We start from the raw sequence: 22,507 nt of genomic DNA on the forward strand, positions 1-22,507 counted from the left end.
TTAGTTAGTTAGTTAGTTAGTTAGTTAGTTAGTTAGTTGCAGACCTTAGAAGTGTTTTCCAGCCTTTCATTCCATGGCAATTTCAAATCCTTTGGCAAGGGAACACTTCAAAAATCCCAATTGGATTTAATCAGCTAGGTTGTCTTTCCTTACAGGTTCTAAGGACCTGGATAGATTTAAGGTGTGATTTTCATGTGCAAATGTCATGTTGATTCCTCGGTGTTGCCCAGAATACACTCATCTAAAAACCAGTGTTAGCAGGGAAAGCAGTAATATGCTGTATAGACATTGTAGAAAGAGAGAAAAATGTTTGATGCTCCTTCAAGGAGCTCACATTTCTGGCAATCCATCATGCTTTCTACAGTGAAGCCAAAAATTATAAAAATAGTTTTTCTAATATCTTACTTTAATATTCTTAGATAGTAAAGCTTATGGCATCTAAACTTGGATTCACTTTTCTTATTGTTGTTGGTTTGGTTTTCATGCATTTCCTATTTAACACATCTCTGTCCAGTTGTATTTTCTGTATAAAAAAACGCATCAAATCAATAGGTAATAGAATACTTCAAAGTAGGAATTGGCTTAATTTATCTAAAAGAAATTCTAAAATGTACTTACTCTGTGTTTCATATGCTGCAATAACAAAAGCACTAAAAATAATTGTACTTCCCCTCCTTTCTCATTTATATTCCTGGCAGCTTAGGCAATAAAACAACTAAACTAACATGACTGCAGACACATTAGCATGTAGTGCAGCTCAGTGGAAGTGTGTTTGTGGAATGAAATGCTTGATGTTGAGATGACATCTGCAATCTGAGCATTTTGGAGGCAGAGGGTCTGACTATAGAGTAGAGCTAACCTGATACTCTGATCTAAATGTCCAGTAATGGTTGGAAAACATCAGATGCACTCCTGAAGTGTTTCATAGACTCATCGAATGGTTTGCATTGGAAGTGACCTTAAAGATCATCGAGTTGCAACCTCTGCCATGGTGCAGGGAGTGTTCTGGTTTAGTTTCTTTGAAAGGGAATGCAGCTCCTGTGCTCCCAGATCTCTGTGGCATGAGTCAGAACACAGTAAGTAAGGAGGTGCTATGGAGATTTCCCCCATAATTTGGAGGGTTAATTTAGGAAGCACACTCTCCTGGTCTTATCTGAAAGGTTTATATAGATACACACAGCAGTTTCCTCTTGTTTTGGCATATTTTTCATACAGGTATCAATTTCTTCTACTTATCCAAAAAATGCTATCTTTTGTAGCTCTGATTATTTACACACAGATATGTACAGTGAAATCTGTTTTTCCTGTCTTGTAAGAAACACAGTCCTGTAACTGTGATATGAGTAGTGACTGATAGTCAGCTCCGGCTTGTTTTATGACATCTGTGCAAAGTGTTTGGCAATACAGGATACAACAGTGGAGCAGATAATGCTGAAAGTTGGTCTCATAGTTAACAATCTGACTAGTGGCTATAGACATTCATCCATCAACTCCCTCCCCTGTCTCCAACTCTCTGTATGGCCTTGCATAAATAGTCAGGAGCTCTGCACAGATCTGCCACATCTAAGATGCTCCTGCTATGGACATACCTAGTAAAACTGATGTGTCCTGAACAATTCTTTTGTACAGAATGGCTGATTATCACAATGCGATAGCCAAGGCTTCTGGAGACTGTAGATACCTGAGAATGAAGTACTAACAGCCCAGGGTGGTAGTTAGCAGATTAAAGCCAAAGTCAGCAGTGTTGCAAGTCTGTTTAGGCACTTAACTTTTATTGACTGGATGAGGAATTAGGTGCTTCAGTGCCTCAAGAGTTTTTTTCCTTGCTTCCCTCTCTAAGAAATGCAGATAAGAGCACTTTCACACTGCAGAGGAGTGGCCTGACAGAAAATGTGTTAAGGCAATGTGCTTGGATGTGACAGTGATGAGGTCAGATGAGTTCCTTGTGCAGGTAGAAGGAAGTATGTGAGACTAGAGTGGATCTTGATTAACAGCTTGCCTTAGAGGCACAATCCAAAGTCAATGACAAGACTCTTATTAACTTCAGGGAGCTTGGATCAAGCCCATTGATTTGTGCTTATTTCTGCTCTAGTTGCTCTAGTCCAAATTAATGCTGTGCTGTGATATTTCCAAATACCAGCATAAACAAAATCCACTCAAGAAGGAAGTCATAAAAATAGGAGAATCATAATGCTCGAATCATAGTACTGAATCAATAAATGTTAAACATAGGAACATTGTCCTAGAAATTAGTCTGGTAAGAAAAAAGAACCAACTGATAAAGATCACGATTAATTTTTGGCTTCAGAAGCTGGACAGGCTATGTAGTAATCGTAGATGTCTATATATTGGTGTTCTGATTATTAATCCTTTCTGTGTAGCTTCTGTCATGCAGTCTTCAGTTTAGAAGTCACATCACTGATGTGTTTGGTGCATTTGAAAGTGTTATATAATGATAAAAATGTTTAATAATGCATGTTTTCATCACAAGCTTCAGAAGTAAATCAGAGATGCAATAGGAGACTGTACCTTTATGCTACAATGGAAACATTACCCTATTATATGTTAGAGATACAGTGGGGTAATGTAACTGGTTTGCAATGATTCAAGATCTGAAAGTTCAGGGATTTTTGCAGAACCCCAAACTTCTGAGTCACAGACAAAACTGTTATTCGACCAAGGGGTTTTCTAGAGGTGGAAAAAAAATAATTTGGCACTTACACAATAATGAAGGATACAATCTGTGTAGATTATGTGTGTATTTACACCTTCACGTACAAATAGTTCTTTAGCATCTGGTGTCACCCTATAATTCATAGGTAGTGTGTTATCTTATGTCTAACTCTGCCTGCCTAAATGAAAGAAGAGAAGGAAATGTAATGTGTGATTTTTGCAGTGCCCAAACCCAGATAGGAATTTGCTCTGAGAAGTGCTGGGTGTGGATCCTTGAATTTCAGACTTGTCTTAAAACAGATCAGTGTTTGCCATTTGCAGAGCAACTTAGGGAAAAAAATGCTAATGATTCAGGCTTTAATACCTTTCCAGGCAAGAATTCTTTAGAATTTCTCATGTTTTTCAGTCATGATGCCTCATTCCCATTCCTTGGGGGCATTACTCTCTTGCTTGCTGAAATGCTGGAACAATCTCTTTTTACTGCTCAGACCTATATATTCTCTCATGCAGAGACACATGAGAGGCGTAACTCATTATTCTCTCTGATTCATCAGCAATGCAGACCAATTAATACCACAGTTAATGGGGAGAAGTAGTTATTACAACTGCTAGCCATATATATTCTGTCACTCCTAACTTAGTGCTCCTGGACAAAGCTAGAAAGCAACTTTACTTTGTGGAGATTATTTTTGATACACTACCAAATCTATAATTCACAGTGCCATAGAAACTGAAGATGGAAAGAACCCAGTACATTATTAAATGTGTTCCTCTGCCAAAGCAAGATGGCTTGTTGCAGACAGCCAGGTTATAACATTTCAGGCAATGAAACTGTCTCTTCTGAAATTCCTGCCAGAGTCTTAACAAACCTGACCATTAGAGATCATGCTCTGTGTGTCTCTCTGCTCTCTCTGCTCTTTTTTTTTCTCACCTTAGCACCTGACTTTGTGTGGCACTCCAATAGATCACTCTTAATAAGGTAACTTAATAAGTTTATACTCTAATGTTTAAAAATTTCGGGTTTGATTTCTTGAAGAACCTAAGCATAACTTCATTTAGGTCTGGTTTAACCAGCAGTAGTCATTCTGTGTATTCAGTCATATATATTATGTGTTTATATACATAGCTGAAATATACTGTTTTCATTACTGAAATATTGACTATGGTAGTTCTGACATTACATCGAGACATTTTGAACTAGTCATATTTAATAAACTTATCTGAAGTTCTTAGCTGCTTGCTTACTTTTCCATCTGACTTCACCACTATGTTTTCATCTTTCTCTTCCACACAGATTATGCTGCTGACTGATCCAGAAGTTGAAAGCAGCTTGTTAATCAGTTCTGATGAAGGAGCCACCTATCAAAAATACCGTCTGAACTTCTACATCCACAGTCTGCTCTTCCACCCTAAGCAGGAAGATTGGATCTTAGCCTACAGCCAAGATCAGAAGGTGAGAATTGTTGGCAGCAGTTTGCTTTGTTTGCTTAGAAAGCACCTAGGGTTTCCCCATCTCTCTGCATAACTGCTGCAGAACATTCAGGCAGTGTTTGAGGGTGATACCAGGACAGTCTTTAAAAATACCAGTTTGGTATTTCCAAGCAGAAAACATTCAGCAAGCCTCAGTGTAAAGGTCAAAGTAAAGAACAAGAGCATCTACTCTGTTCTTGGGACCTAGCCCTCTGTAACTGACCTGGCAGTCTGCATTTATTCATCTGTCCTTTTGGCAAGATTGTGTGACAGGCAATGGGGAAAGACAGCTAGGATCCTTCAAGATATGAGTAACAGCCTCTAATGAGGCTTTTGTCCTCTTATTTGACAATTCTCTTGCTGCAGCCTAGCATCAGCTCCAAGAACAGTATAAGACACTCCTTGTTCCTATGTGCTTGGCAGATTTTCAAGTAGTCTTTGATTTTGTAAGGGAAAAAGCAGCAGTGGATCAATTTCCTTTGAAGTCCAGTTCCTTCAGTATGGGTAATCCATCAGGCAAATAAATATGCTGTGAGATTTGCCTTGATTTTTTGCTGCCCAGTCTAACACAACAACCCAAGACTTTATTGTAGAGAACTCATTGGTAGAACCTTTTGAAAATCAGGCACATCAATACTCACAAGTCAGTGGTCTTCCAGTGAAGGACTTGATAGACCTCAATCTGTTTAGTTTAACAAAAAACAGATTGAAAGGAAACTATATTGTTGTGCAAAAAATATCTCCATGAGGGAAGACAAAACGTAGGAGTAAGCATTTTGATCTAGCAATAAAAATGTCTAACAAAAATTGATGGTTAGGAATCAATGACAGATAAATTCAGCTGTAAAGTAACCAGCCATTGGAACTCTGAGAAATGGTAGATTTCATATCCTGACATTTTGACATTTTTGAATAGAACTGGAAAAAGACCAAAAAAAATTTTGTGAGGTCCCAATGGGGGTGAAAGAGTGAAATATCTTGGCATCTAGCATATAGGACTTCATAGAAAATAATTTAATGGTCTCTTTTTGTTTTGCATTTGATGAATCTAATCAATAATTTAAGTACTGACTGAATTGTTCAGGTTATACATTAATGTAAATATCAACATGAAGGTTTGAATTCTACAATTATCTGAATTAATTGTGAAAGCAATTTCCCTTTTGTGTAAGTTAGGCTTGTTGTTGCTCATATTGTAAGCTGGAAAAAATAAATGCATAATGAAACTAAGTAGGTAAGGTGACAAAATGATCTTACTGAAATTTTTGGAATATTTCAGTCCTGCACTATAAACTCAAACACAGTATTCTTCCAGGACTGTAGATGAATATACTTTGCAACTGAGAAATGCATCGTCCCTGCCTAATTCTTCCTGTAGAGTAGATTGCATGCAATATTTTTCACTCACTATTCTCACAGAATTTTGTAGAATGTACTGTGATTACACTCTGTTCAGAGGAAGGTGCAGATTAAATTTTTTCTGGGTGTTCAGTGTGTAATTAGACATGGTCAAAATGTTTCCTTTCCCTTGCGGCTGTTGAGTTCTCTGGACCAACATGAAACAGAACAGTTTCTGGTCTCTGCTGTCTTTTTAGGACCCATGGGAATGAACATTACTGTATGTTAGAAACAGGACATTTATTACATGAAGACGTATGAAACTTTTCATGGGAACTTTGTTAAATAAAAGTAAGACATTGTAGAAAATTATTTCCATCTGTTGTAGTATTCAGTCTGCTTAGGAAATAATTCTGAATTAGAGGCCATACACATAATGCTTATTTAATTTATGATAGATGGCTACCAACAAATAAATTGTCACTATACCACAGGAAACTCCCACTCTTCTTCTACAGTATCCTAAAAACAAATCTGGATATAAGAGCAAAAGGTTCTTTTGTGCATTTACCTGAATTTATGGGGCTGGTATTGGAGCTGTGTGTATGGGGTGTTTGGGGTGAGAGGCTGTAGGCTGTGGCAATAAAATTTCTTTGTTATGGCATTGATTAGCAAATTGGATAACTGTTGGTAATTCAGTACTGGAGTTGCAAGACAAAAATCAGGTAGCTCAAGGTCTGTAGGTCTGTACCAATTAAATCCAAAATACAATTTTAAAAGTACTCTGTATGGGTATGAGTCACAGGCCTGGTTTCTACTTTAAAGCCTAATGGATACATTTTCTGACTTCAACAAGCTTTGGCCAAGAACCATAAAGGGTAACCAGCAGGCAAAGAGTATTAATCAGCTTGGACTAAATTAAATGTAACTCAAACTAAGGGTCAAGTTCAGCCTATGGCTAAGTGTAAATGACTCCCATTGGTTTCATGTTTGTATATCCAAGGGCAGAATTTTCTCAGAGTAATTAAGAGGTCCTGCAGGTATTTAGATAATTGCAATGGGAGCTGTGGGGTACTTTGGAACAAATGACACTGCTGTTAGCTATTTTGCAATCTTGTGCTAAGGCTGTATTTAAGGAGGGAGAACCCATTACTCCTTGGATTCCAGGCATTGTGTGCATACTGGCTAAGAGTCACCCAAGGAGTCAAGGGAAACATATCTGCATGGTAAGGGATTTATATTTTGATGCTACTGACTGATGAGGCTGTGAAGGTTTTGTGGACAGAGATTTTGAGGAGTAAGTAGGATTTTGACCAGTTAGGAATGGTACAGTCATTCATTTTTGCTGTTGACAGGAGGAAGGTGAGAATCAACTAGAAAACACTCTTACATGTATTTAAGCAAGCCACAGGATTGTTGTCATCCATTTGCATTGTGTCTTTGCAGCAAATGGGAGAAGGAGAATCAGGTGATGAATAGAGCAAGAGCTGGAGAAACAGGAATCACTTTGAATCTGGACTGGTTTGTTCTCAGAAGTTGTCCATCCAATTCAGGACTGATGAGGTTGAAGCCAGCAGTAGTGCATGCCTTTCATTGCTCAGTTATAATGAACAGGAAATGGGTCACATAGCATAATCCCTCAATCTCTTCACAGCCTACTGGGTCTATCACTATGATAAGATCTTTTTTCTGTTTGGTTGAATGGTAGGAAAATCTGTTTAGCTGAAGTAATTTTATGTCCCAGTTTCTTGGGTGTTGTTTGTGAGTGAATGTGGTTAATTACTGGGGTTCAGCTGACGAGCAATAACTTGTTAAGCTTCAGTGACTCTGTTGCTTTAGTTCACATATCTCTCTCTTGTGTCTCTGCCTTGGGCAGCAGACTTGAATTACCACTGCTGACAGACCAGTCCCTTATTCAGTCATGACTTTTTCCTGCCAGTCTTGAGAAAAAAAGAGCAGCAAACCATCTGCTGCCTGCACTAATTGCTTCATGATTGCATTCATTGTTCTGGCTGAAAGTACAGTTGTTACTTGGCTGATTCTTACCCCATAATTGCAGAACTGCTGCATGCTTCTCCATTTTCTGTGTAAGAAGTGTTAGAAATCAGGAGTCTTCAGGCACAGTAAAGCATTGCTTGTGAGGCAAAAACTTGCTGGAGATCTTGTACATGTGAGCTCTTGTGGGTTTAATCAGCTTGCTTGTAGAATGAGGGGCTGTATTTTATGGGAGTATTGCTTATGTATTACTGTGTAATCTTCAGAAGTGGTTTGCTGTGTAATCAGAGCGTGGAATGTAAGGGCCTCTAGTTCATGTGGAGACATCTTCTGCTATTCAGATGGCTCAGACACACAGAGGAATGGTTAGTAATCAGCCAGGAATAACAGAGCTATTTGGAGAGACGAAATACGGGTGAAATTGGGGAACACAAGTCAGACAGGGAAAATGCAGGGCTGTAATTGCCCGGCTCAGGAATAAATGCACAAAGGCACTCAAGCACTGAAAGGCAGCAACAGAGGCTGAAAAACAGGTTTAAAATGGAGTTATTGTTGCTTCTCTGCTTTCATTTTAAATGAACTCTTGAAAAGCAAGGCACCCCAAACTAAAGGAGCTCTGTCAACATAGCACTAGTAAATAAAAAGGTTTATATTTCCCTTTTTTTTTAAATTTTTTTTTTTCCTTTTGGCCTTTCCAAATATCTGATTCCATCTGTCTACCCTTATTTATTGTGTGTGTCATGCTGAAGATCACTGTTAGGAACTGATACTTGGCTGTATTTCTAAAGTGCTGAAGTTTAGCAAATCAAGATTCTGGTACTTGTGGGACAACATATTTCCCCACATCAAACCATATCACCTTCTTCATTTTGCTACAGTAAAGGATGTCCCCGCCTTATGCATGCAAGTGGAAGAGAAAGGTATTCTTATATCCAGGATGACAGAGATCCTTATGCATGCAACTGGAAGAGAACGGTATTCTTATATCCAGGATGACAGAGAAATGGCTTAGAGAAGAGATACATATGCATATGGCCATAGGATGTCTGTGTGAGAGAACAGGCCAACAATTACAAGTACCTTCAGCCCCATCTCTCCATGTGTTTTGATCTAATGCTGATGTCTGACAGTAGAGGATCTGCCATACATGTAGCCAGTATTCAGTCTTCAAGATGTGGTGGACTATTTTGAATATAGTTCATAATTCTGAAACCTTTAATTTTGCTGCATTAGGATCTTACTTTGAGGGTGAATCTGCTTGAAAAAGGATCAGACCAGGGCCCACCAGAGGTTCCTTTCAATGTAAATTATTCTGTTTATACCTTCTCAGTTTCAGTGGTTACAGTCACTGATTACATAGACCAGAGAAGGGAAAATAAAATCCAGATTTGTTTTATCAGAAATTACATCATAGTTTGTGTGGGTTTTTTTAAAAAGCAAAAAAAAATATAAGCCGTTAACATCAAGGGACATCATTTTTTTTTTAAAAAGCAAAAAAAAAAAATAAGCCGTTAACATCAAGGGACATCATTTTGGGGTGGTTTTTTTTTTCCACGCTGCTGATCACATTTAGAGGTCTATTCACTTGGGCCAATGTTAGCTGAGGGAGGCTAATCCCATCTAAAATTAATGGAGAGGAAAAAAGCTTCTCTAGAGTGGTAAGCATTAGCCACTTTGAATCATCCTCTGGAAAAGCCTATCTCTTTTGACAGACTACAGACACAACCAGGGAGCTAGTTTGCATAAAGCTAACATTAGCCTATGTGAATAACTCCCCCTTTCCCTGTGGCATTACTCCTCTAACAGTGTACACTATTTGTTTTAAGATTTGTGGCACCACTAATCAACCAAGCCAGCTTTCCAGCAGACTTGTTTCTTTTTGATGCATATTGTTGAAGATGAAAAAGTAATAAGCAGTTTGTATGTTAAAAGTTGTTTGCCTCAGCCTTTGCAATGTTGCCCTTTCTGAACGATCTTAGATATCTTTTCTGGGTTGCCAACACTTGTGCCAGGGATGGATAAGGCCTTCCACACAAAGGCCTTGTGAATGCTATTCCCTGTTTTTAAGACATTCCATGTGGTTATGTTTCTAAGCCAGCAGTGCACAGAAACATCCATGCCCGTAGCTAGGGTATGCCATTTGTGTGAGAACTGTAGGCACAGATACCTGTTGGGCATTCTGATAGCACATCTTGCACACAACCCTTTGTGAATATGCCTTATTATCTCTAGGCAAACTGATAAGTGTTTGGTGACAACCAGCATTCTGAAAATAAACAAGGAAGGGACATCAAAAGAAGAATAATAGTGCTGGATTTTATATTTTTTTTTTTGTTTGTGTGGTTTTTATGATTTTGTTTTTGCTTTTTTTTTAATTGCCATAGACCAGTGTACAAACTAGGTTGTAAAATGTAGTTTCCTAGACTACCCATTAGTCTTTTATAGAGCTCACTAAGCATAATGTGCTGGGGTAACAATTTAAAATAAAGAACAGAATTGAAAGTGGGAGGAATCTCTAACATTATTTCCTCCTCTAATAAGTAGTAAAAAGGAAAAATGAAAAGTTAACTAGCAGAGCCCAGTGGCAGCCTGGCAGTCCAGGGAGGAAGATAGATTTCTGGGCCAGAAGTGTGCTCAGTGAAACAGAAGGAAAGACTCTCAAGCAGTAATCACTGTGCTCTTTACCACTGACTCACTCATCTTTAGGCAAATCAATATGTCCTTGTTTATCCATCTGTATAAACATCAGCCCTCTCTGCCCTTAGAGGACTTGGTCTTTTGCTCTTTTTGGATCCATGAATGCTTACTTTTAGTTAAAGGTAGATCTGTTTTTTCTCTGCCAGATTTTCTGTGTTCTACATAACTCATGTTTTCCTACTTCCGTGAAAAAATTACTTTTTTCCTTTTCATCAGAGTTGGACAGTTCACTGGATTAGGAATATAGAAATTTACCCCACATCACCAGGTCTGCCACTGATCTCTGTGGTGTTGAGAAACTCCCTTCACTTTCTTGTAGATGACTCACCTCTCCTTTCTGTGTCTGTCATTTGTTTGACTGCACTCTCCAATGTGTCTCCAGTTCCTTATTATAAAAAGTGCCTGTCAACACTAAATTCACTTGGAGCTAGAGGTTTTAATATAATGCAAATAATAAGCAATAATTTATTTTTAAATTTAAAGCTATGCATGTGTGCTTGAAAATTCTGGCACTTTGCCCTAAATTCTCCTGTAGGAAACTTCTTCTATTCTGTTCTCAGTCTAATACAATACACTTTTTAAACAAAAATGCACTTATTTAATGCAGTTACCTGAGCAATTATGAACCTGCTTAGTACATTTACAACACGAGAGAAAGCAAATGCTGGATACCCTGTAACCTGTTACAGAGTGAGTATTTTTTAGCAGAGAAGGGAATTAACCATGACAACACACTACGTGGAGTGGTAAATTCGTCATCCCTTGGACTTGAGGTTGTGTGTCTTTCCAAATGATACAATCTAGTTCAGCCATCAGTTGGCCTGAATAATTCTCTCTACTGCTTGAGTTACTGGTAAAGATTCTGCTGTATCTGTTAGGTGAACAGACTGATGATATTAGAGGTTCTTTCTGGCTTTAAAATATATATGCCAGTCAGATTCCTTTAAATATCTCCTGGTAAAAAAACCGAGTTTCCTGTGACGTTTTTAGCATATGAGGTGAATGCACCGGAGACATCATCCTAATGCAGTTGCTTGCAAACTGCCGCGAAACCAGAATACTCGCTGACATGGAAAATATCTGAGAATGTGTGAGAGGTTATTGAGGGATAGGTAGGAAAGAACCTGAGGGTCATCTCCAGGATGCTTTGATCTGATGAACATGCACAAAATAAATTGCTGTGGTACGACCATACTGAGCAACTCTACATGGTAGTAGTGTGTGGTTCATCAGCAAAAGTAGCTGCAGAGATCACTAGTGGCTGAATGAGCTGTGAAGCAGGTATCTGACAGCTTTATCACTCTGATGTGTTTCCATCAGCATTCAATAAACACCAATTATCGGGTAACCTTATTGATGGCTTCTGCGTGGCATGATTAATGTATTGCCTGCAAGTTAGAGTGTTCAAAGTCTGTGCAACGTCCTGGAAACTTTATTGCTTCAAGGATATTTAAACTTCTTAACACTGGAAGTTAAAAATAGGTCAGAGATCAGGGAAGTAAATGAGTATCAGCCCTGTAGCGCATTTTTGTATCCTTGATCATGAGTCTTACGCTTTATTCTAGGAAAGAAGTACCATGCATGATTTCAGATTCTTTGTTTATACAAAACAGATTATTCTGTTAAATTTAGTGTTGGAAGAGAAAAGCCTTGTCCATGGCCTGATTCAGGGAATAGCAGCATACCTCCCAGCCTTTTGCTGCTCTGAAGAAATGCCCTGTGCAGCATTTTCTTTAAATGTAATGTGCTTTGTTTGACACCCAAGTAGGCTGGACTGGATGCATGTTGGGAACATGAGTGAATCCAAGTCCCTGTTCATTCTGTTTCACTGTTTTGAGAGGTCTGTAGCAAACTTCTGTGGAAACTTCTTTCCAACTGTGATAATTTTTCAGCCAGCAGGTAGAGCCAAGGGTAAAAAGGTCTGAAAGATCATGAGCTACTGTATGTACATACATAAGCATATTCAGTCTGAAGTCCTTACTTGATGCACTAAGCCCACTTTTTCTGCAGACTGCATAGAAAACAAAAGAAATGCAAGAAAAACCTAAATTGAAGAAGTATGTCACCAAATTGCAGCGATTCACATGTCTAGCTTATTGTTCTTTGTTATCCTGAAAGTTTTAGATTAGTTTGAAATATGGTCTTTCACAGTTTAATAACATTTGAATAATGCTCTTATGAACAATGAGAATAATGACTGAAGTCTTACAGAAGACTAGAATTTCTTCAAGTGCACCTGCAGGGGTGGTAAAGTACAATTTATCAGCAATAAATTTATGCAGAATGGGGATAAGAAGAAGGACTTGCCTGCATTTATTTCAGATTGCATTGTTGCATCTTCAGAAAGAATTGTCCTTATCCAGTTGGACTCTGTTGTGTTTACAGTTAAAGCTAAACTGAACTTTTGGAATGTTGTATTCTTTGGTGAATCTGACATAAGTAAAAAATATATATGCAGAATATGAGAAAAAAGTGATCTCTCAAAATCTTTATATGGTTCATGAGTACAAAATCTGTAGCTTAGGTGCACTGGTGTTTTGAGGGGTTTTGTGTGTGAATAAGTTCTGTTTGAAGGACTGAGGGTGAAATGTGATGAACAGTATCAGTTTTAATCATCTCATAGAAATACCTGGAAGTGGAGGAGTCAAGAAGTCAGCATATGTGAAGAAAGTATCAGGAGCATTGACTAGTAGAAACCTTCTCAGGGAATTAGAGGTGAGTTTGAATCAAACCCAGTGCTTTCAAAGGTGTTCTGAGCTAGTTTTCAGGTTGCATCTGTTTATGTAGGTCAGTACTGTAGTGTAGATGGATTTGCTTTGGTCTGTTCTGTGCCCAGGAAGAATGAGTGGAGGTTGCATGGAAACGAGAGGCGAGAGAAAGAGAGCTTCTTTTCTGAATATAAGACTACCAAAGTTGGTAAATCCAGTCAGTAATTAAACTGAGACTCCATGCCATATTTCATTATAACTTGTTTAGGGGAAATCTCTTAAGTAAAAGAAAAAAATTTGGAATTACTAGCTTGCTCAAGGTATTTCCCTCCTGTCACTTCCAGCATGCAATTTAAATCACCTTCTCTTTAACCAGATTGTGAATTTCTCTCTGCATAATGTTTTTAGCATGAGATTAAATCAGTGTATAAAATTGAATATTCTCATCAGCATAGGAAACACATGAAACTACCACATGATTCAAAATCTGTATGTGGAGAAGCATCAGGATCAGATATTTAATCCAATTAGTTTAAACACTGAATGATGAAACATCATGGACACTCAGGGTCAGTCATATCTTCATCAATTTGTATAGGCATTAAAATGAAGCTGAAGGCACAAGAGACACTACATATGGAAACTTTGTCTAGGAAAATGAATCTCTTCAGAACAGAAGGAGTGATGGTAGGTGGATGGCATTGTGTCAGAATGAGTGGGTCATTCAGATTCCTGGTAGTTGGTATGTGTAACTGTATTGGGTTTGGGTGGCCAGGGTTTTGTAGCAGGGGGCTATGGGTTGGCTTCTATGAGAAGCTTCCAGAAGCTTCCCCTATGTCCAATACAGCCAATGCCAGCCAGCTCCAAGATGGACTGTCCACTGGCCAAGGCTGAGTCCATCAGCAACAGTGGGAGTACCTCAGGGATAATGCAGTGAAGAAGAGGAAAATAAACCTGTGAAATTGCAGCCAGTGAGAATGAGAATGTGTGAGAGGAACAGCTCTGCAGACACCACAGCCAGTGAAGAAGGAGGGGGAGGAGATGCTCCAGGCTGCAGAGCAGAGATTCTGCTTCAATTCATGGTGCAGACCATGGTGAGGCAGGCTGTCTCCCTGCAGCCCATGGACATCCATGGTGGAGCAGAGACCCACCTGCAGCCCCTGAAGGATCACACAGCAGAGCAGGTGGGTCTCCAAAGAAGGCTGGGACCAAGATATTCTGAAACATTTTAAGGTGCAGCTTACACTATCTCTGAAATATATGAGCAGCTCTTAATGCTTTTCATACAGGTTGGGAACCAAAAAAGAGAGAGGGGTAAACATCATATCATGTGTGGCATAGATAAGGAAAGAAGTTCAGTTTTCAGATGTCAGGTTTCCCTACTCCAGAGGATAGTAGTGTTGTGTTGCGAGAAGGCTCTTTCTATTTCTGGGGGATTGTCTCACCATTCAGAGGGTTTATTTGAGTTCTTGCTCAGCCTCAAAAGGTATTTGTGACCTCAGAACAGCCTTCCTTTTTCCTTTGCATTTCTGTCTTCTTACATAAATGAGGTAGGTGGTAGGTTTTCACTTCACGGAATATTAGGATTCAAAAAAGCAAAACAAAGCAAAGCCAGATTGTTAATAATTTTTACACAATTTGCATATTAGAAAAACAAATAAGCATACAAGAGAAAGGGAAGAAGAGAATTATTTCCCAATAAACAAGGAGCAAATCTGAGAGATCGAGATTTGTCCTTCGTAACAGTTTTGTCTCCACGAAGACAGAAATGACAGATCACTGCGTGGCCCTCAGGTGAAAGCAAGCATTGAAATTGTAATAGTTTCCTTTTCTATTAGCTGTTGAAAAAGAAGCGTAGCAAAGAACATAATCTAACTTCAGTTTAATAACAAAAATTGTCATCAGACAGCAGTGCTTGCCAACGGAAACAAAATGTCATCTCTGAAGGGACTGTTTGCATGAGTCTGTCACAAGAAGTCCCAGGAGAGAGGAAGCTTTTAGAACAATAACAAAATACCATCCTGGGTTTAAAAAATATCCATACGAGCACTATAATTGCTAAATGGGGAAAAATAATCCCAGCTCTATCATAACTGATACTTGACAAAACCCTAGCCTTCAAATGCTTCTTTTTTTCTGGTCCAACTGAATAAACTCGGTTTAAAAATTAATGATACTTAGAATAAAACATCTGAAAAAGTCCTTACTGCAAAGGATATTTTTGGGGGAGTGTGAGGATGTGATATATAAAGTGGGGAATTCCCCCTTTGCTAAAGAGACACTTGTGCTGCTGTAAGTCAGTAAAGGCCGAGGCTGGTGCTGAGATAATGGTAGAGGAAGAAAAGCCTTCTAAAGCCTGGTTGTTAAAGTGTCTCATCAAAGACAATGAGAGCTTTGGGCATGGGTTCCCAGGGAGCTGATATTTCCCTTTGAGAGCTGCTGCCTTTTCTCACATGCTGTCTCCAGCACACTGGGCACTGACTTCTAATTTGACACAGCCCTGACAGTGGAATTGCTGTACTCATTTCCATCATTTGAAACAAATTTATAAAGTCTTGTATTTCTCCAGTTTTTGCCTGAATCAGGTCTTATTTAGGGCACAGATTAAGAGAAAGCAGGGTTCCTTGGGTGCTGGTGCAGCATCACACCTTCTTTTCTTCTGGGGGGAGTTGTCAGCTGCACCAGGTAAACAGCCTGTCTGAAGGGTCGTGCTGGAAGAGCCAGAGGGAAGTTGTGTGGCTGGGGCTGTCCGACCACCTGGCACTGCAGTGGGACTGCAGGCACGGAGGATGCCACCCAAAAACAGAGAAAGCTTTTGCAGGCTGTAATTAATTCATTTGGGATGCTGTTACTATCACCAGCAAATTCAGAGAGGGGATAACCTGCTCAAAGTTGTGGTCAGGGAAACTGTGGAGTGATAAGGGCAAGAGATAAAAAAAAAAGGGGGGGGGAAACAAGATTTAATGTGATGACTTCAGCCATCTGAACATCAGTGTACTGAGAAAGCTTATCTCCTGTGTATCCCTGGTCTGGAAACAGAGGTATTTGCCGAGTTGTTTGGTTTGCTCACTGGTCTTAATTAAAGGATGATCTGAGCTTTATTAAAACTTAAATTACAATACGTCAAAGACATTACTTGGCACAGAAGAAGCTACTTTTCCATGAAAGGGAAAACATTGACATCAGAGACACGAGTGATAATAGCTTATTGTTATTATGCTTTTATTTTTTGCTGCAGTTACAATAGCAGGTCTAGAAATGGATTTTGACTGTGAAGGAGGGAAAATACCTCCTATAATGGTAAAGTTCTTGAATAGGTGACCTCAAATCACTTCAAATTGTTAAATGTTTGAAAAGTTTTTCTTTAATTTTCAAACTTCAAATTTTTCTTAAGTTATAGTTAGGGTTTCCTAGTTTCAAGACAAAATTTATCCTCAAACTTTTCTTAAGTTATAGTTAGCGTTTCCTAGTTTCAAGACAAAATTTATCGAAAATATTCTACTTAAGGAAAAATTACAGACTCACTCCTGGAGTTTTAAAAGTGGATGCATTTCTAGCCACAAAACTATTTTCCCACTTCTTACGCTCATTATCTTCTATCCCCTCCACCTACTTCTCTCCATCTTCTCTGACAGTGTTCAAGAGTAAGGGAGATGCAAGAGAGGTATATTTTAACTTTCATATTTTAAAGCAAGTTTTAATATATGACAGTTGACTGTTTACCAAAAAGCTACTGCAATTAGTTTCTCCATATCCTTCAAAGTTTTTAGAATAGGAACTCTGAGAGATGCTAGGGTTTGGATTTTAGAGTGGATAGCCACATAAGAAGTAGATCTCAAGGTTTTTTACATCCCAGTCTCATCTTTCTTAAAATACATTCAAATCATGAATGATGAACCCAAAACTTTAAAATCACTGTTTTTCCTTCTCAGTTACTCACACAGGCATCCATCTTTCTCTTCGCTGCCAATCCACTGCCACTGTGTGTTCCAAAAAAATTTGTCAAGGTTTGCACATAAAGATTCAGATTGTTGCATTTTATGCAAGATACCTAAAGTGGTGTCATGAAAATGGAGATCACAGGTCAAAAAAGGGGTCCAACATCTGCCTTGCCAGAAAAGGGGACTGACCAAGTCCACCAAGCAAAGAAAAGAGGGGAAATAGGATCAATCTGCAAGAAACGTATGAGGCTGACTGCCTGTCAGTCCTTCCATATGAGAAACTTGAAGCCAAATAAAGCAAAAGAAATACAGAAACCAAGTGATCCTTCCCTCTACTGGCCTTCTGAGAATTACCTGATGGCAGCATTTACAGAGAGCAGCTGTTTGTAAGTGCTCTATAACAGTAACATTTGTATATCATTCCACAAAGATATGTCAAAGTATTTATCATGCCTGTAACATGCCTTTTTGCCGACCTTTCTCAGCCTGGTTTGATATTTATCATGGAAAGATTTTCTGAAATGATTGATGTATTTGGATATCGTTTGCGTAACCAGACTGGGAGAAGGTGTCACGTTGTTTTGAGGATGACAAGAGCAGAGGGAGAATCACAGGTTTCCGTGGTACAAGTAACTTGTGCTATTTAAACTCATCCAGTCCTGCAAGAGAAGTCTAGACATGTTAGAACATTTTCTGGTGCCAGATTGAAAGCTCTCTAAGGATGCCACTGGTAACGGGAAGGAATAACATAATATTGAGGAACGCAACTGTTTACATCTGTTAGAGCTAGGCTGGGACATTAGGCTGGAATGTTATGCTGCACACTTGGTGTCTACCATGATTTCAAAGAAGCAAAAAGGCAACCTTCCCATACTGCATTAATTTTATTGCCTAGGAGTGCCACAAGTTCAAAGAAGCAGAAAGGCAACCTTCCCATACTGCGTTAATTTTATTGCCTAGGAGTGCCACAAAGTGCTAGATAATGAATTTCCATTCATGGCAGGTTGTTGGGTCTACCCATCCAGTGATTACATTCAGGTAATACCAGTTGTGTCCTGTATCACACATCTGTTTTTTATTGGCCCATGCCAATAAAAAGTACCACAGACACTTTTCAGCTGTCCCAGGTGTGTCCCTTTGAAACTGGAAGAAGTAAAAGTCCAAATCGGTCTCAGAAGTGATAAAGGGTTTTTCAGGCTAATTTCTCTGATATCTTTGTGTTTTACTGTGATTCATGACTGTTTGTTTTTGTCCCCAGTTATTCAGTTCAGTGGAGTTTGGCAGAAGATGGCTGCTTCTTCACGAGGGTGTTGCACCAAACAGGTTCTACTGGTAAGAGCGAAAACCTCTTCCTCATTTCCTAGACACAACTTATCCATACATACAGAGATGTTGAAACGATGTTTTGAAGGCAATGTGGCTGAATGCAATCTGCACTGCTGATTTGTTGAGATTCATTTAGAACTGGTGTGAAAGGGGCATTATGTGTTTATACAAAACTTGAAAATTAGGTCTTTGATCTAAGGATGTTGCACAACTGAAATGTAGCAAATAATAGTCTGAAGAAAGCATCAGTTTTGGAGGGGAAAGTGAAGAGTTCAGTCTGGTCCTGCTGCAGTTAAGGGCTAAAGCTTGAAGTCTTGCAGGATACTAGCATTTCTGCCACAGGTAGCAGTAGATATCTTCTGATGGCTGCTGTTATGCTTTTAACTACTGTTAGACCTACTTAGTCCTTGAAAGTGAGCAAGTTAATGACCATTGAGCTAGGCACACCCAGTTCTTCATTATGAGCGTTAATCACTCTGCAGTATTGCAGCTAAGCAGCAGTGCAGTGTTTCCAGTCAAATTACAAGCTGCATGAATCAGCCATGTGTAAGTTCCTCATGTTGTATGTCAGTTGGTTTACAGCAGTGGCAAACCACTTTCAAATTTGATGCCAATACAGAAGTATCATAGCTCTTCGTCAGAGGTGCAAGCTGAACTCTTTGCGGTCTTAGTGTATGCTATATAATTTGTATCTAAATTCACTTAAGGCCATAGCCTACATGGTCGTGATAGAATCTGAGCATCTCACAGTTTTTACTGTATAGGACATCTGTAATGGATCATTTGATTTCAGATACAAACACTTCTTGTGGCCATGGCCACTGAAAATTAACCCCTGGATGTAGGTCCAAACTTTATTCTGGAGTTCTTCACTACTAGCAAATTGTCTTTGTATTTTGAATCTCATCCCCTTCGGTTTTAGTCATCAGATTTATCTGGTGATTCAGGTGTACTGATGCTCTTCTCATGGTTCTGATTGCAGGCATATCCCTTTTCATTTTTTTCCATAGCGATGATTTGCAGAGAGAGTGTAAAGCTCTGTAACCATGCTTAAAGTAAAATACAGGTCTGAAACACCTCTATGCTGTCAGTAGACAGCAATTAGTGTAACTTTGACTTACATGGAAAAAAAAAGGTGAAGAATGAAGGAGGCACTGGACTTTTTTCCTGCAAATATAGTTATATAGTCCAAATCAAAGATAAGGTTCTTCTTGTTTTGGTTTACTTCTCTTTTTGTTTACACTGCTGTAAATCTGTAAGACTTCTAATCAACTCTTTATGGAAGCAGTAGTCTGCCTGTGAGCAGAAGTGGGCTTATGTCCTGTGAATTTAATCTTTTGACAAAATAGTCATCTTGAATCACAGAAATCATTGAAATCAGGAGGAGCTGAACCCAGTGATTAAAATGAGACCCCGTGGTAGTTTCTAAACTATAAGTTTGTGCCCAGCTCACAGGTTTTGAACATATCAAGATTCAGGAGTGGTTCAGTCAAATATTTTCTTTTAATTTATTAAAGAAGTAAGAGCTCTAGGTCAAATTTACTTCTAAAGTTGAATTTATATTTGGTCTACAAAGGATATGCTAGAGATTTTGTTTGCTGCTCCTGCTTTTTAATCCTTTCTCAGAAACTGTGTTAGCTAAAGCTTTTGCAAACTAAATTCCATTTTTAACTTAAACTCATTTTTATGTTAGTGTCTGTATACAGAGGCACATGTATATTTATATCACTACTTATTTCCTGCAGGACTCCTAACAGGGTCTCAAAATGTCAGATGCAAACACACAGCCTTATACATATTTTGGCTTTTTTCTGGGCTAATAAAAGCAGAAAGTCATAGAAACCTGTGTACTCAGTCTTTGAGACATCCAACAAAACTGTAATTGCTGAAGAGGGTCAGAGAGATGGAAAGACTGTCCCTGTTCCTGGATGCCTGTGTCCTGTGTAGTACTCCATACCTTTTGAAGTTTCCTGTCATTGCATACAGTTCTGGCTTGTTATGAATTGAGCTGCTGGATGCCTGCAATAAGAATAATGATGAAAATTATATTTCTCCCTTTCCATGGAGCTCAAACTTTGAAGACCTCTTAGAACCTAACAAATAAGAGAACTCAGGCTTGGAGCTTCAAAGGCAAAGAGTAAGCTAAAAGATGAAAAGATGTTCCAATCATCTATCTAATTCCCTACAGCCATAAACAAAGCATGAAACTGCAAGCCTGTATTTTCACCTTGAACAAAATGTCCCTTGCATAACACACCTCAGTGTAAGCTAGACTGTACTTCTGCTATCAAAAGTAAAAATAATACAACTTGTGGAGAGAGTGTTGCATCTCATTCCAGCATATTTATTATGATCATTATCACCTTGGGAAAAAAAATACTGTTAGCTGCAATTCTATGGACACTGTCTGTCCTCAGTCCCATGCACAGTAGAAAACAGCTGTGCATGTGTAATTGAGAAGATGTACACCACAGAGAGCAACACTGGGCTCTTCTATGCCTTTCCATCTCTGTGCAGCCAAGTACCCAAGGATAAAAATATTCACTGAAGTGCTGAATGAGAAGGGCAGCCCTTTGCACTCAGTGCATGGCCACTGCTGACTCCCCATGCAAGAAATGCAAAAGGGAACTGCACTCTTATTGAGGGTGCAGAAGTACAGCTGAAATCCAATTTTCTACAGCAATATCTCTATAGTCAGTGCTGGTGTACAAGTTGGGTAGAGCCTTGCTCAGTGCCCTCTGGTTGTTTGTTTAGGATTTTAAAAATTAAGTATTATATATTTTGGCTTGGAAATATGCAGTCTAATCAACCTGAAAAGTCAGAAGACTGACTTCATTTATTCTTAAGGACAGAAACAAATAGTGGAGTAAAATGTCCTGGAGGCATAACTTTTCAAGAAAAGTAGTATGTGGGGACACTCTCTCCTGTTCCTGATGCTTTCTCTATATCAATTGGATTTGAAAGGATCAACCAGGACACAGATGTACTCAGCAGAGAATGAGGAATATATTCTGATATCTAAGGAATGCCAAGGAGTTGCTTTAATACCGATTGCTTCCAGTACTGTCTAAGCTAGGACTTCTCTAAAATCAGAGGACACAAAGAAAGGCCTTCAGCATCAGCCCTTCTTGAGGCTGCATTTAGTTACGCTGCTCTTTTGATAGGCAAGGTGCATCTGGAAGACTTAAAAGACTTTTATGTAGATTTGTGTGGTTGATGAAAGCAAAGATGTGTTTTCCTGAATGCTCACTGATATTTTCATTGCCATTTTAGCCTGTCATGTTGTCTTGTAAATAGTTTGTGGGTCACTCTAAGTCTTGTGAATAAACACCACTGAGCTTGCAAGTTTTAGTCTTGAGAAGGCTCTGCCTGCAAGTGCTGTTAGAGAAGCTGCACTATCTTTTACAGCTGCATTTCTTATATCTGTTTCCAAGAGAATTTTCTTATTTGTTTGCTTATTTTTGGCTGCTCTGTGAAACACCTCCTACTACTACTACCCCAGAGAAATTTAAACCTCAGAAGAAAAGCACTAAAGCAACCTGATGTTGCCTACTACATAACTCTGAGAAAACACTCCATGTAGACACAACTCAGCTCCTTGTATCTCATATGTATTTTGTATTCTTGCATCCTCTGTTTCATTAAGAGGAGCGTTTAATGTGGAAATAGAATATTTGTTTACTCAGAGCTTCTCTGATCCCCCTTTTCATTCTTTCACCTGCATCACTCTAAGTGATGCCCTGACATTCACACTTGTGATGAAAGAGATGTAATGTCACTCTATGGAGGAAGATACCAGGTGGGAGATGAGCAGATGAACTCAAACCTTTAAAATGAGAGGTGGCTGGAGTTTTCTTGTCTTAAAAAAACCCCATCAAGCAGCAATATAAAACAAAAGGAGCAAAAAGGGATCTGTAATCTTCTACCTCATTAAAAGGTTGTAAGGACACATTTGTGCTGGGCAGGCTTTAGTGATGACCTACTAGGTAAAATGGACACCTATAATAATTGCTGTAATTTGGGTATCATCACATATCTGTTTGCATGAGTTAGGTATGTGGAAGTGGTATACTGAGGAAATTGTAATCCACTCAGAGTCAACCATGTATTAAGTGTTGGATGGAGACATGAAAGAATCCACTCTGCCTACAACACTAAGGCATGGCAGTTTTGCACTGTATCAAAAATTTTCATTTTTTAAAATTATTTCTCTGGCAGCTTCTTGAGATTTTGCTGTTAAATGTACTGTGACAGAAAAATGCATGAAAATTATCATGGTACTTAGTAATTCTGGAACTGTGCTCTATGAAAATACCCTAATTACTAGGAAGGAGTATTCTAAGCAATATTAGTTCAGCA

At 38.8% G+C, this 22,507-nt stretch overlaps 1 protein-coding gene across 1 annotated transcript in view; it reads left to right on the top strand.

The window, feature by feature from the left end:
* SORCS1 (sortilin-related VPS10 domain containing receptor 1) overlaps window positions 1-22,507 on the top strand; it is a gene marked incomplete at its 5' end in the record, with an annotated part of 199,449 nt that overhangs the window by 81,349 nt on the left and 95,593 nt on the right. Inside the window, 2 exons of the mRNA XM_009078866.1 lie at window positions 3,968-4,126; window positions 18,081-18,154. Of these exons, the coding sequence (XP_009077114.1) occupies window positions 3,968-4,126; window positions 18,081-18,154 (233 nt within the window). The remainder of the gene's footprint in view (window positions 1-3,967; window positions 4,127-18,080; window positions 18,155-22,507) is intronic.

Source organism: Acanthisitta chloris, unplaced genomic scaffold (assembly GCF_000695815.1).
Source record: "Acanthisitta chloris isolate BGI_N310 unplaced genomic scaffold, ASM69581v1 scaffold11127, whole genome shotgun sequence".
NCBI classification, from domain to species: domain Eukaryota; kingdom Metazoa; phylum Chordata; class Aves; order Passeriformes; family Acanthisittidae; genus Acanthisitta; species Acanthisitta chloris.